The sequence below is a fragment of the Medicago truncatula genome, chromosome 8 (assembly GCF_003473485.1).
Source record: "Medicago truncatula cultivar Jemalong A17 chromosome 8, MtrunA17r5.0-ANR, whole genome shotgun sequence".
Lineage (NCBI taxonomy): Eukaryota > Viridiplantae > Streptophyta > Magnoliopsida > Fabales > Fabaceae > Medicago > Medicago truncatula.
In genome coordinates, this window is record NC_053049.1 from 32,907,753 (window position 1) to 32,925,497 (window position 17,745).

A 17,745-nucleotide genomic window follows, 5' to 3' on the forward strand; every position below is an offset into this window, starting at 1 on the left:
GACAGAAAAATAATTGGTAAAAATAATAGTTTTATTAGCTTGGGTTTTAAGTCGACCTTTTACATAGACTAATCATCTGAGATGATTGAGACCTATTTAAGAGATTGATGCATCCAAAATTTATATTTCTATATGCATAAACCACAATCAAATCTTTAACAAAATGGTTCAAGAGCCAAACATTTGTGACATACCATGCTATAGTAAATCATATGAAAACATGTATGTTAATGAAATTTATATTTACATTATTTTTGTGTTCAAATTCACATTATAAGAAACAAAACACTAACAAAATTTCTTAAAAAAAAAAAAAAAAAAACACTAACAAAATTAATCGACATATAAAGTTAACCTTCGTCAGCATAAACTTTGTCTTTAAGAGAAAGATCTACTTTATTGCGTGCAAGATCACTATGCAAGATGTATTTCTTGCTAGTGACTTCTTAAACAACATGCATACAACAATATTAATCAATAAATACGTTAGAAAATGACACTTTGAGCAAATCAAATTGACATAAATAATTGCCATGTTGTTTGGAAAGCATTTGGAGGTGAACTTCTCCAAGCATCCGAACATAACTCCAGGTGCTGACACACATGAGTATATGAACTCAAGTCTCAACCGGTTCAATTACAATGTTGCGAAAAACTACCAGTATTGCTGCTCGCCAACAAAGATCATCCACATGTATGCCCTCCCATAACACATTATTGAAGTGGACATTGCAAGTCTTCTCCAGGAGCATGGACTCATTCTCAACTACAAAGTATTTGAGATGAAGGGAAAAAGTAGGCTCTGGTTCAGTTCGAGTCTGAGGAGGAGGCAACTGAAGCCCTAGTTTGCAGGCATGCAAATTCACTATCTGGCTTCATGATCCGCATCTCCTTTTATTACTTTTGAATGCTTCTTCTTCTGCAACATGGATACAAAAATATTAATCATTAAATAATAAGTGAGAAATAATATTCGGAGAAAACAAATTGGTAAATATAATAGTTTTATCAACACTCATGTTCAATGCATTAGCATACCTTCACTCTTTCGTTTAATCAAAGAAATCACACTTGTTAGATATTTATATTGAGCATCGCCAACAAGATTGATATAGCAAAGCACAATAAAGAAGATGAACAAATATAAGAAAAAGTGAATGGTCCTCGTCTGATCAGGTATAGAATGATTACCCATGAGTTGGTTTTTTGCTTCTCTCGCGGATCTGATGGACACAAAACAACACAGATTAAACAAGAAAAGTGATCCCAACTACGACAATTACAATAAATAACAAAGTAAGATCAATCACCTAAAACTTTACATGTAAATAATATTTATTTGAGTAGAATAAAATTCCAATAGATCTACCCTGTCGAAAATATCATCATATTCAATTCAATCAAAGAATTAAACAAGCGCAAACATGGAAATACAAGACTACCATGAAGAAGAAGGATGATCCGGAAAGATCTGACTTACTGCTTCGTGCAAATACAAGAATACGATGAAGGTGATAGAAACTAGAGGATTGTCGTTTGGGAGAGTGTCGTCGGCATATTGTGAAAGTGAACTCATGTATGTGTTAATAAGGATTTTACTAGGGTATGGTTTTGTGTTAGATTAAAAATTTAATTGCATTTTTGACCCCTTAAGTTTCACAATTATGCAATTTTGGTTCCTCAACTTTAAAATGACCGATTTGGACCCCTCAACTTCCCCATTTTGCACTAAGTAGTCCGACATACATATTTTTTACTGATTTTAACCAAAATTAACATTTTTTATAAAAAATAAATAAAAAATAAATAGAGGAAAACACTTAACAACTCTACCCAATTCTGCTTCTTCTTCTTCCTCCTTCCACCTAGACATCAAACTTTCATTATTTTTTACTCTAACACTCCCATAGGGTTTTGTTTTAGGTTAACATTTCACATGATCTATTGTAAAAAATCTAATATTATCAATTAAAAAATTCAGATGATATTTTTTATTTAATCGATGTATGAGTTAAAGGTGCCTTTTGTCCCTGCCATATGGGCGAGTTCTTATTTTAGTTGTTGTAAAAAATTGAGATTCCACCGTTGTAATATAAGATTCGCCTAGTTTTAATCTCTTAGAACATCCTACTATGTAGAACTAATGATGTGACACATTGAGTTTTATTTTTATTTTTTATTATAGCTTTGTTTAACTATGAGTTAATTATAAGGGTATTTTATGTGGAATCCCAATTCGAAACTAGGTCACCATATTTCTCCCCGTGTATTTATATGAGTGTGTGTTGGCCACTAGACCAATAACAAAATAAACAAATATCTTAGTTAGCAATTGTTTTATAAAAATAATTTAATAAATTATCAATTTCTTATCCAAATCCTCATCACTCCAATCCAAATCCAGAAATAAAAAGTTGAGATATACCAAAAAAAAACACTTTCACCTTCATCTTCTAAACTCATACACCCACATCTAAAGCACCACTATCACCAACAACTCCTTTGAGCCATTCCTTATAATATCATCCAACTCTTACAAAGCATGATAATAATTGAAAGTTATCATCAAATCAAACATTCAAAATTACTATAACCATGAGTAGGGATGTTGAATACTGAACCAATCCAACAAAAAACAAAAAAGAGTTATAACAAAAAAGTGGAGTAATATTAAGTGTTGAATCAATTTTACTAATTTCACAATTGATGAAATTTTATTAGTTTTGTCAATAATCATTGATACAAAATTAAAACTAACACATGTTAAAAACGAGTAAGAATCCTCTTCATTTATCAAAAAAGAGAGAGAAAACAAGAGGTATTATATTGTATTATAATCTTCAATAATTTGATTTCTGTTACAATCGAAGACATATTTATATTATAGGATAATACAATGAGCTAGAACATGTGTCAATGACTAATGAGTCAATGACTAGAGATCCTAATATATATTACAAACATAAATAAAAAAATTTACTTTTAAAATTATTTAAAATATGTTTCGGCTACATTTTCTTAATTTTTCAAATCTATTGATTTTAAATCCCTAAAACATTAGGGAATAAAATGGCTAAAATAAGGCATAAGTTAAATCAGCAAAGGAAGAACAAGCGATTTCATCAAACCAAACTAAATTTTATAAACATAAACTTGTCTCATACACGGATAGAGAAATACAATTAACTAGAGTTCAAAGCTATGAACTTCCTTAAAAACTCTAAAAAAATACTCAGTTTTATTGCCATAAAATCTATATCTATATATATATAAACATGAAGTCAAAATCAAAATATAGAAGTTGAACATAATCTACAGAATAAAGATGAGATGAGAAAATGGGTAAAAAGAATCATTTTGATTTGGATGAGCACTTGGAATGTATATAACTACCATTCAAGGGACGAAACTTGAGGTAACAATTCAAATGACAAGAATATTTAACAGAACGAAAAGGACCTATCCTCCACCTAGTCCTAGCAGCACCCTTGAAATCAAAACCAATCTCATTTCTTTTCCAAGACTCGTCAATTTTATCAATTTGGTCAGGAGTTAACGGAATCGACGATGACTGAACAACATATCTAAGATCATTTGTACTGTTTTTCGGCACGTCAAATGAATCAGCAACAAGCATAGCTATACCTTGACCTTGAAAGCTAAGACTAAATGTTATCTTAGAAAATGTGGCATGAGCCTTAGCATTTCCATTATAAGCAGTTACAACAATGCTTAACTGAGTTTGAAGTAGACCAGCATGATCATTTCTTAGAAGGTCTAAATGAGCATTGGTGACACTGATTATAGGTGCTCTTGGATGGATCAGTATGTAACCAATGAACACTACAATGCCAGTAATAGTCACAGCTATGGCAAAAATTGTGCAGATGATAGCTGCTAGCCAAACAAATGGTTTGGTGTGGCCAACAGAAGCCACTTCCAATTTTCTCTTGAATACAGTCATATTGTGTACAACAGTAAGTTTTGATGAAAATAAAGAAATGACATTGAACTTAAGGGACTAAAACATATACTTGCTTATTTTCTGTTCAATTTTATGTTGTTGGAAAAGGGTACTAAGTTTTTCTTTGAGAATCTTTCAGAGAATTTGACCTCTTTTGATTCTAATTGGTCTGAAGGTTTGGTATCATACTTTCCTCACTTGTAAAGCATTTGATTTATGCATATATGTTTTGTTGCACGTACGGTACAAGCTTCTCAACAACCAAGAATCTTGGAGTGTTTTACTAACAAAAAGTAAAATACTAAACTTGCACACTAAGGGTATAAATTCAACAGAATATCAAATCACAATTAGTCCCATAAACTTTATAAAAAAATACCTTGAATAACATACTTTGCATGTATAATAGTAAAACAATTTTAATATCAAAGTTTACTAGACCAGTTTTTGTAGTATGAACTTCTAAAATTGGATAAATGCTTACATTTAATAAATTTATAATGCCAAATCAATATAATGATCATGTATAATTACAATCCCCTGAGAAAATTATGAGGCTTCTGCTGTTTGAATTTCTCACAGCTAATGCCAAATAGAAGAATCCTGCTTTTAATCACAAAAGTTGTCGTGTAAACTCATCACTCAAGACACTTTACTCTTGTAAAATATTATGCAAATTATAAAACAAATTGATTAAAGTTGTAATAAACTAAGATTCCTGTGTGAAAACTGAAAACCAAAAAACAAAACAGCTTTTGTTGAGTTTAGTTTTCGTAAATAGCAGATCCAATTCCAAAGCCTCAAACTTTAGGTATTATATGACCAAGATTTCACAGAAATTTTTGGAGCTTAAAATCAAAGCTTGATGGGGGATCATATTAAGGGAAAAGTAATTTACATAATCTACAAAATGGAAAGAGATTGTTGCACATATTCTTTGTAATACATCTGGAAAAGCAAAATCAGAGTGATTGAGACAAACCAAAAACTGAGACAGACATTGAACACCTGCCTATTTGTTGAAAGTAAATCAGTCCATCTGAGCAGACATTATACAATAAACCTAATTGACGAAGGTAAAGTACAATCTCATTCTCTCTTTTAAATAAAAAATGAATACAAATATTATTTGTTGAAAGTAAATCAGTCCATATAAGTAGAGATTATACTAGAAACCTAATTGACTAAGGTATGGTAAACTCTCTCTCTAAACTCTCTTTTTAAATAAAAACTGGATACAGCAGAATTGCCCAACATAAGACATAAGGATAATTGGCTCACAGCATGATATCATCACATAACATTCTTAATATTTAACTGAAAACTGAATCAAACAAACTATAATAATAAAAATAATAAAATAAAATAAGTCACATTTGTCTAATTTGAAACATTCAAAATTAATTATTGTAGTTTTGAACATTTACAATACATACCAAACAAGAACACTGGGATTCGGCGGAAATCTAAGAAATAAACAGTTAACCATCTCAAGTGGTTGGTCAACTGAGCAAACAAGCTATTTCTATCTACAAGCTAATATAAATAGGTTCTGATGTATGTCAAATAAGATTTTGATACAAAGACTAATGAGTAAAAATAATCTGCAGCAAAAATAAGTGGTTGGCCTATTGTTTCTAATGAGAACTGCAGTCTGCAGACCCTTCATCTTTCAAATACAATCATGTAGACAACTTTCACTGAAATTTAAAGGTTACAGAGAGAAAAATAAGTTATATGAAAACGAAATAAACACAGAAATGTTTCTATGCAGTGTGTGTTGTGAACCTGGACTTAAAACTTGTTTTTACTGCATTATCTTTTGTCATGCCTCCTAATTTAATATTTTTCCTTAGTCTGGTTCATTATTTCCGTAAACAGAATTAGTAACCACCGACAACCAACCGTCCAATACATCCGCCGCCACAAGCAGGAGATTTTGAAATCAGCGTCCTGTGCAGGGTGTGATACTATTACTAATCAAATAAAACAGAGTGAGTGTATTAACTAGTTCGTGGTATATGATAACAAAATCTTTGTAAGTCCTTTGATAAATAATTAAATCGGGAACTGTCCCTTAAAAGCTAGTTGTCCAAGGGGAAAACCAAGCCCCTTAAGTATTCTCTTGAGCATCATATAGACTTATACGACTTTATGTTAGACTTAGGCACCTATAAAACCCAAATTCCTATCATATCACCGCCTTCAAAGGCAGACGTCGCAGGAGCTAGTAGCTACACTATTTGACACAATGATGTTTTACTGGTAGCTACCATTAGTTGGTTTAGCCGGTAAGTGCCAAAGCACTTTGCTAGACATTCTTAGGTGTGATTCCTGCTAACAGCAATCCTCATTGGTGGGCTGTATATGATTACTACCATAGCTCCGAGTCTCCGACCAAAGGCTTATCCAGGGCTGGGACTGGGAGTTCAGTAGCTTTTAAAGCTTACACTAAACTGTTCCTAACCGAAAAAACAGACTCGTAAAGGGCTCTGTATGGGAAAAGGATGAGTTGCTGATCAGCTATCAACCAGAAAGATCTAGAAAGCTAGAAACGCTTAATTTGTGGCACCCAGGTGTACAAAAGTGTAATGTATGATGTATCACATGAAATGTGTGTTTATATCAAATGGAAAATATTGATAACTACAAACCATAATCCTAAACTACAAACGTATTTGATCCATGACAGAGAGATTCGACTAAGTTTTACGTTGGTTGTCAACTGCCTAACACAACCCTCTCTTTTTATCCGGGCTTGGGACCGGCTATGCATAGCAAGACCAACGTATCCTAAACTACGAACCCTTCTCAAAAAAGAGTGAACTTCAACCAAGTTAAAAATCCTCCATAAATATATGGTGAATAGCGTAACGGCCTAGGTAGAAGAAGCATGGCAGAAAAATAAAAATACTTAATACATATACAAAAAAGGGCAACCCGGTGCACTAGAGCTCCCGCATATGCAGGGTCCGGGAAGGGGTCCCACCATTTGGTGTATCGTACGCAGCCTTACCTTGTTTTACACAAGAGGCTGTTTCCAGGACTTGAACCCGTGACCTTTCAGTCACATGACAACAACTTTACCAGTTGCGCCAAGGTTACCCCTCAATACATATACAACAAAGAAAAAAACAAAAATAAATAAAACACCAAAAGACTTTCAATGTATGTCAAGAACCATAAACTTAATTGATAGAAAATATCATTTGTCAAATTTTAAAACTTAATTAAAAAAAAAACAATTTAAGCCCTTGGTAAGAGTAAGACTAGCATCCTTTAAAAAACAGAATTTAAAATGAAAACAGAAAAAGAAGTTTACACAGCATAAACAGAAGGAAAAAAAAAAATAAAGCAAGAACAAAAACTTATAAATGAATTTAAAAAAGTGAAGTAAATAAACTAAATAGATGGAATCAGAATATGTATAAATGGAGCAAAAAAAAGTGGTAATAAATAAATAAGAAATCAAGCATATATATAAAAACATAGAGTACGAAATGGAAAAAGAAAGAGTAGAAAATGGAGAAAGAAGCAAATAAATAATTAAATATAGAAAATAATAATAATTCAGAGAAGAGAACGCACCACGCAAAGAGGCGAGAACACAGCAAGGGGGAACTTAGAGCTGGGTGGAACTCGCAGATGGGCAGTCTTCGCAGTTGGAGGGTGGTCGCACAATCACACACAGCAAGAAGGAAGAGAACAGAGGGTAGAGAGCAGAGAGAAATGAGGCTAAAGTAGTCGTTTTTAGGGTTTTAACTTATTTGGGTCACGCGTTACACAATCTAGTACAAGTTGTTTCAGTTTTATTACATTTTCTGCTGTGCAGCCATGGTCGTTGTTACTTTCTTGGGGCCAGCATGGCTCTGCCAAATGAAATCCGCCACGCAACCACCATTGTATGGCGGTCTATTGAATATCCGCCTTGGCCGATATTCAACAAGTTGTAAATTTAAAACATTGATACAAATGCAAATTTAAAACCCACAACATGCCTGCAAACTCCAGCTCAAATAGTATGATAGATTTTTCAGATTGGGTACTCATCCTTACAAAACATGCTTGTAATTTACAAGTTGTAAGGTGAAGGATGTCCTTCTTTATAAACTGTATTCAAGCCTTATCTCTTTTCAATATGGGAATCGAGTTCCCTTCAAGCCCAACACTATTGGGCCATAGTTGGTGGCCTAATGAAAAAAATAAAAAATTGTGGATTGATCACTTCAAATGAGGTATTGGTCTGTAAGTTATCCATGAGGGGCTAGCCACATGAGAGTCTTGCAAATGAACACAGACAATACAAGAAATAACTTGGCTTACAAAGGTTTATCTCTTCATTCATAGTTTATTGGAACTGTCATTCTAAATGTGCAAAACTGACAAAAATATATAGTCTAACAGAAATACACCTTTTTTGAGAAAAGAGACATGTTGAAAGATTTCTCCATTCATTATGAACCCTAAAAGAAAACCCATCACTGACTGATCTTTATCATTTAACTCTTCATTTTTATGATTCTGGCGGCCCATCAAATTATGGCCTCATCCACACCAACACATTGACATCCATGATAGAAGCATAAAACATGATAGAGCAATAGCATGGTGAACTTGCATTCAAGCCTTTATCTATACCAATATATAAATGGGATAACCCTTTTGGGTTGGATTTTTCCTTTCCAATTTTATTATTCATCTAACTTATCAATTTTATTTAAATTATCAGTTAAAAAATAGTTAAATCGCATTAAAATAAAACAATCCACAATAATAGGAAAAATATTGTGACACTATGTAAAAGCTTTTAACCATATAAAAAAAAACACTATGTCTTGGTGTAACATTTTTCTTCCAATTTTACCCTTCGCTTAATTATTTTTACAATTTTATTGTTCGTTGCCAATAAATGCGAAAAGATAGTCATGTTACTGCCCGTCTTTACACTAGTGAGTGATAGTAAAATTTCCAAGTAGGAGTATGGAACGAGCAAACCCAAGTTGCAGCTTTGTTGTTGTACTAACTTCTATGAGAAGGCCAAGAAAAGAACTGCTAGTGCGACAAAATGTGAACCAAAAATCAGTGCAGGAACAACCGACAATCATAAACAAATGCAGGAATTTGCATAAACAACAACAACAACAATTAAGCTTTATGTGGAGTCGGCTACATGAATCAAACGACGCCATAGTGTTCTATCAAAAACAATATCTTTCTCGAACTTAGTTATATCTAGATCATTTCTAATAGTTTCTCTTATAGTTTTTCTAGGTTCCCAAACCACATAAGTCTAGTTTCTACCATCTTTTCTACTATAGGTGCAACTCGAACTATCTCTCTAATGTCGTCATTTCTAATTCTATCCCATTGGTCTTACCACACATCCAACGCAACATCCTCATCTCTGCTACACTAATTGTTTTATAATATGGCGACACTTAACTCTAAAAATATTCATGCAATGAGCTACAATTCATGAATCACACGTTCATATCAAGTAGCAGAGTGTGACGAACCTCGAATATCAAAATAATTTGTTATAAAGAGAAAGCAATGAATTGTCCAAAAAAGAAACCCGGTGCGACAAAAGTTTGTCAAGGAAAGGCTACCATGGAGTTGGAATGATAAAATTTGTTGAATATTGTTTTCAGAAGCCAAGTCAGGAACAAGCAAAAGCAGAGCACTGACGCAAGAGGCACCAAAGATGAAGTGTAAAACTATTGTAAAACACAAAAGAAAGAAAACATTTTCTAGATTACAACTTGACATGCGCTTTCCATCTCCTGTAAATAGCATCAAATTTGTCTCTTGCACTTGAACTTCTACTCTCTTTGTAGAATGCTTCCTTCAACTTGTTCATTGTAGAATCATATATGGAGATCCTTTTATCAAGCATTTCTTCAGCAAACCTTCTAACCTCTGACAGTCTTTTCAATTTGCAAAGACCAATAAGCACCATGTTCGCACTCACATCAAGCACCCTAACACGAGTTTCAACCATGTAACTCCAAATCTCAAGTGCTGCATCAGGGTCATCACAATTAAACAACATTTCAATGGCTACAGCACAATTAGAAGTTGTGGGCAACCACTCATTCTTGATCATCTCAGCAAAAAACCTCTCCGTTTCACGAACTTTTTTGTTCTTCACTAAGCACTCAAAAATCATGTTATAAGTCAAAGAATCGGGAAAAGCGCCATGTAGAACCATCTCATCGAGCAGGCGAAACGCATGATCAATCTCGTCATTGTTGCAAAGCAACCCAATCATGGCATTATACATGATCAAGTTAGGCAATAATCCACTAACAACCATGACATCCCACAAAGGGATGGCATGGGCAGCATCGTTACGCTTAACAAGCACATCAAGAGCATTGGTAAAGAATTTCAAACCTGGAAAGCAGTCGTGGTCCTTCATAACTTTAAGAAACCCCACGACCTCATCAAACTGCAAAGCCCGAAGTAACGTCATCAAAAACGCGTCGTAAGCTGCTACATTATCTTGACTCCAACCAACACGGATCACCATCTCGCCAAAAGTAGTTTTAGCTTTAGTAGCATTCCCTTCCTTCTCCCACCCTTCAAGCAATATGGCATAACTATCCCCATCCAACTCAATCTTCCCTTCATCCTTTCCCGTAACCTTTTTCTCCAAAAACTCCACACCTACCGAAGTTTGATTCTCTTCTCTACAAATCGCGCTAAGCAAAGAATTAACCGCGACAACATTCTTGTCAATATCATACTTATCCATCACATCAAAACTCATAACAGCCTCATTAACCCTACCGGCCATACAATAACTTTGAAAAACCGAAACAAAGGTGGGCAATGACAGCACACCTTCCTGTTTCATAGTCCTAACAGCATCCCACATAGGTTCAAAAAGCTGGTTCCGGCCCAGCAAATCAACCATCAAGTTCCAGGCGTGTGCTGAGTGTTTTCTCAAACGCCCAGCCCACCTAAAGAACTTGATGGCCGACGACGGATAGTTATAAGAAAGTTTCAAAACCTCATGGACACATTCTTCAGAAGGATGAATCCCGGATGACGATAACGCATTATCGATATCCTGAGGTGATGTTCGGGTGAGAAGATTGCAAAGGGTTCTAGCTGTTGATGATACGTTTGGGGTGTCAAGATGAGATGGGAATTCATTGGGTTTGGAATTTGGGGTTGAATTTTTGTTAGGGTTTTTGGATTTTGACGAGTATCTTGAAGATTTTGTTGTTCTAGGGTTTTTTGAAACTGGTTCCATGTTGAGATTGATGAATTAAGTGAAAATTAATGGAAACAACATTAGAGGAATTACAGTACCTTAGAGTTGCGGCAGTTTTGGTTGATGAAGTTCAGTCGAGTGATGAGTCACCGGATGAAATTGAGAAATTGGAAGCTGAGGGTAGAGAATCTAGAGATTGAATTGATGCGTTTCAATCTTAGAGATGGGACTTTTGTTCTGGGATTATTTGGCCTAAAACATTAGTTCGATCATATTTGCATAAACTTTGAAAATTGCGTATGGATTAAAAATTTGTTTTACTTAAATATATTTTGTCCTCTCATCTCAAAAAAATATATATATTTAGTTCTCTAATTATTATAAAAAAAAATAATAATAATACTAATGTTTTCTTGCATAAACTTTGAAAATTGCGTATGGATTAAAAATTTGTTTTACTTAAATATATTTTGTCCTCTCATCTCAAAAAAATATATATATTTAGTTCTCTAATTATTATAAAAAAAAATAATAATAATACTAATGTTTTCTTGGGGAGTATGAAATTATGGTTTTTCTAAGTATATACGTTTTATAATATGCTTGTTGGATCAACTCAATTTTGTCATATTAGGTGGAGTCTCTGTCAGAAGATTTGTCGTTTGCTTCATCTGAAGTGGGAGGTGAAGGTTTGCCATACATACCTATCGTGAAGCTAATTAATGTGTTGATGCTCTTGCAAAAATAGGTTGCAGTTTGGGTTCTACTTTGATTTGTTATGAGTCATGCCCGACTCAAATTAGTCATTTGTTATTCGCTGATGTTGTTGGAATCAGCATCCATTGGTTGATTCTCATGTAGTTCTTTTCTCTTTTGGGGTTATGCCCTCTTTTTTATATATAAAAAAAAAAGTATATACGTTTTTGGTTCATCTATTTTCATTCATTTAAAACATTCGGTTTTGGTCTCTATTATATTTTGGCTTAAATATGTATTTCATCCTTACAATTAGGCGTCGTTTAAAAATTAGTCTATGTATTCACTAATCCTTGCAAATTACAATTGCATTCTTTAATCACTTAAAAATTGGTCCTTCAACCCACTTAACCAGTGTCATGTCACTGATTAGCTGATGTAACTTGTGAATTAACCAAAATACCCCTGACTTCATCTTCTTCTTTCTCTTTAATGGCTCCTCCACCATTACCTTCTTCTTCCTTCTCTCTTCTCTCCCCCCCCCCCCCCCCCCCCCCCCCCCCCCCCCCCACCCTATCACCATGGCCAGTAGCATAAATTAACCATCATTCACCCCAACTTCCCCGTCGCACGGTCGTTTCAACCACCACCACCACCAACAACTTCCTTCAATCAACAACTGGAAATTCAAAATTCATCAGAATCAGATAGAAGAAAACAAAATGAAAAGTACTTTCTCAAGTTAATACCACTAGAGCAACTCAAGTGGGCTTAAGCCTTTTTCATTCTTATTTTACGACGCAAACAAATTTAAGATATTTTATTAATCTGTCATATCTCTCAAAAGTACTTTGTCAAAATAGTCCCTTATGTTAAAATGTTTTCTTAATATTTTAATATTTGTCCCTCAATATACTTACTTATTGTCATATGAATCCCTATAGGTACTTATTTATTGTGATATAAGTCCATTTATAAAAAGCGTTAATGTCAACATTGAGGGACTATTTAAATGTCAGAGGGTATTTTGGCTAACAAATAGCACAATCAGATACTAATTTAGAATTTCAATACATTAAAAGACTGTTGTTACTATTCGCTACATGTTCAAGAACCTAAATTACTAATACCCCTTTGAAAATTGTTGAAAAATGGCATTGTCTGTCTAATTTGCTAAGCAAAATTTCGATGGCTAAACGAATTTCGCAAAACTTGCAAATTCTTTTTATGTCAAACTTGTTCATGAATCCAATGTGCCCTAATAACGTATAAACCATGTTTAGAATTTTTTTTTTTTTATAGAAATTTTGTTCGAAGACAAACAAAATTCTAAGATTAGAAACGTTGATAAGTGTCAAATTTACATATTTTGTAATGTTCTTATATGTGCATTTTATTAACTAGATTTGATAAAAACAAATGGTTTTCCCCCAATTTTTAGTACATATTTAGTAATTAGGTTTTTAATATGAGAATATGTAATGTTGCATCTTTCCTTGTGTTAACAGATTTAAGAGAATAAACACTCCAAGACGAGAGCTAACAAAGAGCACTTAGCCAAAGATTGAAGATTCAGGACTGTGCAAAATTCGCTAAGCGAGTTGGAAATAGCTTAGTGTACAAATCAGTGTATCTCAATTGGATATAAACCTAGAGTTAGTTACACAAGTAGTAAATTAGTCATATGTTAGTTATCAACAATTAGAATAAGCTATTATATGAGCTCTTAGCTCTTCTTATTTATGTAACTTTAACTTTTTTCACACTTCATCAATAATGGAAACTTAATTTATGTTATCTCAAGTTCTTCACATTAACATTAATACTAATTGACAATGTAAAAAAAAAAAAATAACTACACTAAAAGCATTAAAATATGGGTATTTAAAAAATTTCCTTCATAAAAAATTATCATTGACAATGAAATTAAAAAAAAAAAAATCTGAATGGTGGATCAAAATTTTTAGATATCATGCAAATATTTATTTAAGTAAAAATGAATTAAAATGTAGTACCTAAATATTTTTTAGAGGAGGGGATTGTAATCAAGCATCTCTTAAGAGATGAGAGTATAATTTATTTTTGGTTTCTACTTTCAAAGAAGGGGTGTATACTATAACATAAAAAAGAAGAAAGTGTAATTCTAACTTCTCTTATGGAAGGAGGGTTTAATTTACTCTTTAAAAAATCAAGAACATTAGTTCGGTTAAAAAATTATGGTTCTTGTTAACGAGTGTAATAGAAATATTTTTTAAGCATTTTAAAATAAGTAATTATTCTTTAAAAAATAAAACACCTCAGATTTTAATACATTGAATACATAAATTTTCATAAAAACGTTTCATTTAATATCCTTAAAAATGTCTTTCAACACTTGTTAGCATTTCTTAAAAATTATTATGCATCAAGTACCTTAAAAAAATATCAAGTAAATCACACACCAAAATATTACTCCATTAGTCCCGTAAGCATAGCTCAATTGGTAGGATAAGGTATTATTATATGCAGCACCTGGGGTTCGAACTCCAGACATCTCACTTATTCACCTTATAAGGTGAATTCTAGCCACTAGGCTATCTAACCAAAAAAAATTAAAAATTACTCCATTATCACACACTAATAGTTCATTGATTATTGTTTATTAGAGAAAATTGTCAATTTTCTCATGTGTAATGAATAGCCATAATAATCAATAATCTCTTAATGTATCGAAATTTCAAAACAGTTCTTGGTTATGCATTATGTTTGTTAAATAGTCTTCGACGTTAAAATGATATGTTGATACTGTTATATCAATTCCTCGATATATTTACTTATTTTCATCTATGTCTCTCAATATACTTATTGTCATATCAGTCTTATATGTACTTATTTATTTCATATCAGTCCTTATAAAAAAACAGCTATTGTGAGCATTAAGGGACTATTTTAACAATAAAGACTATTTTGACTAACAGAGTGCATATTTTGCAATTTCAATACATTGATGGACTATTGTGGTTTTTCGTTACACATTAAGAGACGAAAATAAATATTTCACCTTTTTTTTATCTAGTAGTCTTGTGGTTAAAATTTCATCTTTTAAGATAAATAAAAGCATCTACAAAGGAAATTTTCAAGTTTGAGTACTTAAACGAGTCACGCGTGTAATCATCACTTCCAACTCAGCGTCTCACACAAATTTCTTAAATGAGACTCACTAATAAACTATTTTTTTTGAAGAAGCTAAACAAATATATTAAAAAACCAACACAAGCTCCTCAAGGCGTACCAAAGGAAGTTAAAGTATCCAAAAATTACAAAAGAAAAATTCACAAGCTACCACAATGTAGCCAAGAAAAATATAATTACGTTACAACATGAAAACATAATAAAAGACTTAACCTCCGAACTGAATACTCAAAATCGAATACAACATTATAAGATTTGAGCCACCAAAAAACTTGAAGTTTAACTTTTTTTAATAAAGAGTCACTAATCAACTATTAATAATTATATACCATTACATATCAGTTTTTTAATATTAAAAGAATATGAGTCTCACTTAGGAATAGAGATCTTAAGTTAGAGTAATGATATTTGAACAACTATTTTGGTACAACCTTATTGTTATCTCTTTTTATTGGTCGAAAACAATGGAGAAAGAATAAGAAGATAATGTGAATATGAGAGAAAAAGCTGTAAAAAAATTGTTGTACAAACAACATTTCTCCTTTAAGTTATACCCTCCTTATAAGACCCCTACAAAATTTCTCCCCAATGATACATATTAAAACATCGGGTTTTAAATGTTTATAATCTAAGTATAATGTCTACGAATTTATGTGCCTACAACGTCCCAACTAATTGAGAAGCTGGCGTTGACTATTTCACCTTGTTTATTATAATGGAAAGTGTGATATACGTCACATACCTGGACCCCATATACGTACACTTGTATGTATTGATATATGCATATATTAATATATGCACTATATGAAAGCTGCTGGTAAAACAAATATATTTGCAGAGATTCCTCGTTAATTCGAATGTGCGACAAGCTATATGCACGATAGTCTCACGCAATGCTACTTTAAACTTCATCACGAGTTGTTGGAAAGCAAGATCATTATTCATCATTACAAGATATTTTATTTTGATAAGAGCATCATTATCATTATAATATAATATATATACAATAAAGTTGCACTTCAACCTAGTAGTAGTGGTGGTGGTATCTTAACTCACACATTGAAGTATTTTAATTCTTCATCTATCTACGGTACCTCTTTCAGTGAGCATGCTAGCCGAAGTTAGAAGAAACCTATTGCTGTACAATTAATTTGTTATTGCCTCTTAATTTCATTAGAGTAGTGTTTTCTAATGAAGCAAATTTAGAGTTAAAGGATGTCCCAACTAATGATAGGAAAGACGTTGAAACTCAATGATGTTACTGTGTGATGGAAAGAGATAATAAATAATAAAATAAAAAAACATAAAATTAGGCTAGACAATTTTTATTTTTTTTTAATAAATGGGCTTGACAAACTAATACCATATAAAACACATATATTAACTTCTAATAATGATATTTGTACATCTATAATTTTTATATATAACTCAATATCTTGTTCTTTATTTTCATCACATCACTAACATATCACATCAATCATGTTACTTTCTCTATTTATTTCTCTCTCAGAGTATAGAATAGATCATGTGTGTTTAAGAAATATTTTCCATTCACTAATGAGCAATTTTGTAGTCTGTGCTCTGAAGAAGAACTTTATCTTATAATTAGCATTTGTTGAAATATTAATAGACTTTAAAGATCTAAATATAACAGTTTAGAAATCTAAAAACAAGGCAAAATTACATTTTTAGTCCCTTAACTTTATTTTAGGTAACAGTTTAGTCCTTTATCTTTTTTTCATTTCAATTTTGTCATTTTGATCCATTTACATATGAATTTTTAAGCTTAAAATTCATGATTTTATTTTCTTATGGTCTTTCAGTGTTCAAATCTATGATCCTTGTCTATGTTTGCATAAGAATATTTAATTTGAAGCTTGAAAATGTATATGAAAATGCACAAAAAGGACCAAATTCAAATGAAAAAAAGATAAAGGATCAAACTGTTATTTGAAATTAAGTTAAAGGACTAAAAGTGTAATTTTACCTAAAAACAACAACACTTACTACTTCCTTTGTCAACACACATTTCATCAAAGCCGTAATATCATATCTTTATCATATCTCAATAATTATAGTAATGACAGTTCATTAAAGTTATGTCTGCGATTATATTTATAAGCAAAAAAATAATTTTTAGATTCATGTTATAAAGATCAGATACATTAGATATTCAATGAATTTAAAAAGTTACTCCCTCCGTCCCGCAATAAATGACATGTTTGAAAATGTGCAATTTTGACCTAACTTACTTTGACCATATTTTTCTACTAATATACAAAGATAAATAATATCATATAAGATGTCGTTAGATTCGTCTCGATGAGTATTTTCAAAATATCAAATTTTCATAATTTTTTTCAATATATTATTCAAGATATTTAAACTCAAAATTACACATTGATATGCGTAATTTGGTCAACTGTGTCACTTATTAAGGGACGGAGGGAGTACATGATTCTTTTATTGCATTCCATTCTTAGTGTCTTTGACTCTCCTCTTGGTTAAAACTTGAGCAGCTTTGCAGGGTTCATAACCATCGTTCTAAATTAGGTTGTGGTTACATTGTAAATTTTTATATTGTGACAATGACAATGTGATTGATGCAACTAAAATTGAAGTTGTGATGTCACTTAAACCTTTTTTTTTTTTTTGTTACATTTAAACCTTTATATAGCAGACATAATTACAA

General features: G+C 32.2%; 2 protein-coding genes across 4 annotated transcripts; both read right to left on the reverse strand.

Moving 5' to 3' along the window:
- Positions 1-3,211: 3,211 nt before the first annotated feature.
- Positions 3,212-11,543, reverse strand: LOC11430880 (NDR1/HIN1-like protein 12). Of its 3 annotated transcripts, none has more exons than XM_024773175.2 (3): positions 11,285-11,543; positions 5,753-5,917; positions 3,212-5,664 (listed from the first exon to the last, which is right to left on the reverse strand). In XM_024773175.2, the coding sequence occupies exon 3, from the start codon at positions 3,962-3,964 to the stop codon at positions 3,353-3,355; it is 612 nt and encodes a 203-aa protein (XP_024628943.1). In that variant the 5' UTR covers positions 3,965-5,664; positions 5,753-5,917; positions 11,285-11,543; the 3' UTR covers positions 3,212-3,352. The 3 variants fall into 3 exon arrangements, with proteins under 3 accessions (XP_024628943.1, XP_024628944.1, XP_024628941.1); XM_024773176.2 differs by lacking the exon at positions 5,753-5,917 and adding an exon at positions 7,553-9,013; XM_024773173.2 differs by lacking the exon at positions 5,753-5,917 and having other exon boundaries at positions 11,285-11,542.
- Positions 9,487-11,288, reverse strand: LOC11430881 (pentatricopeptide repeat-containing protein At1g77360, mitochondrial). Its single transcript, XM_024773061.2, has one exon. It carries the CDS (start codon positions 11,223-11,225, stop codon positions 9,720-9,722), a length of 1,506 nt encoding a protein of 501 aa, XP_024628829.2. The 5' UTR covers positions 11,226-11,288; the 3' UTR covers positions 9,487-9,719.
- Positions 11,544-17,745: the final 6,202 nt, after the last annotated feature.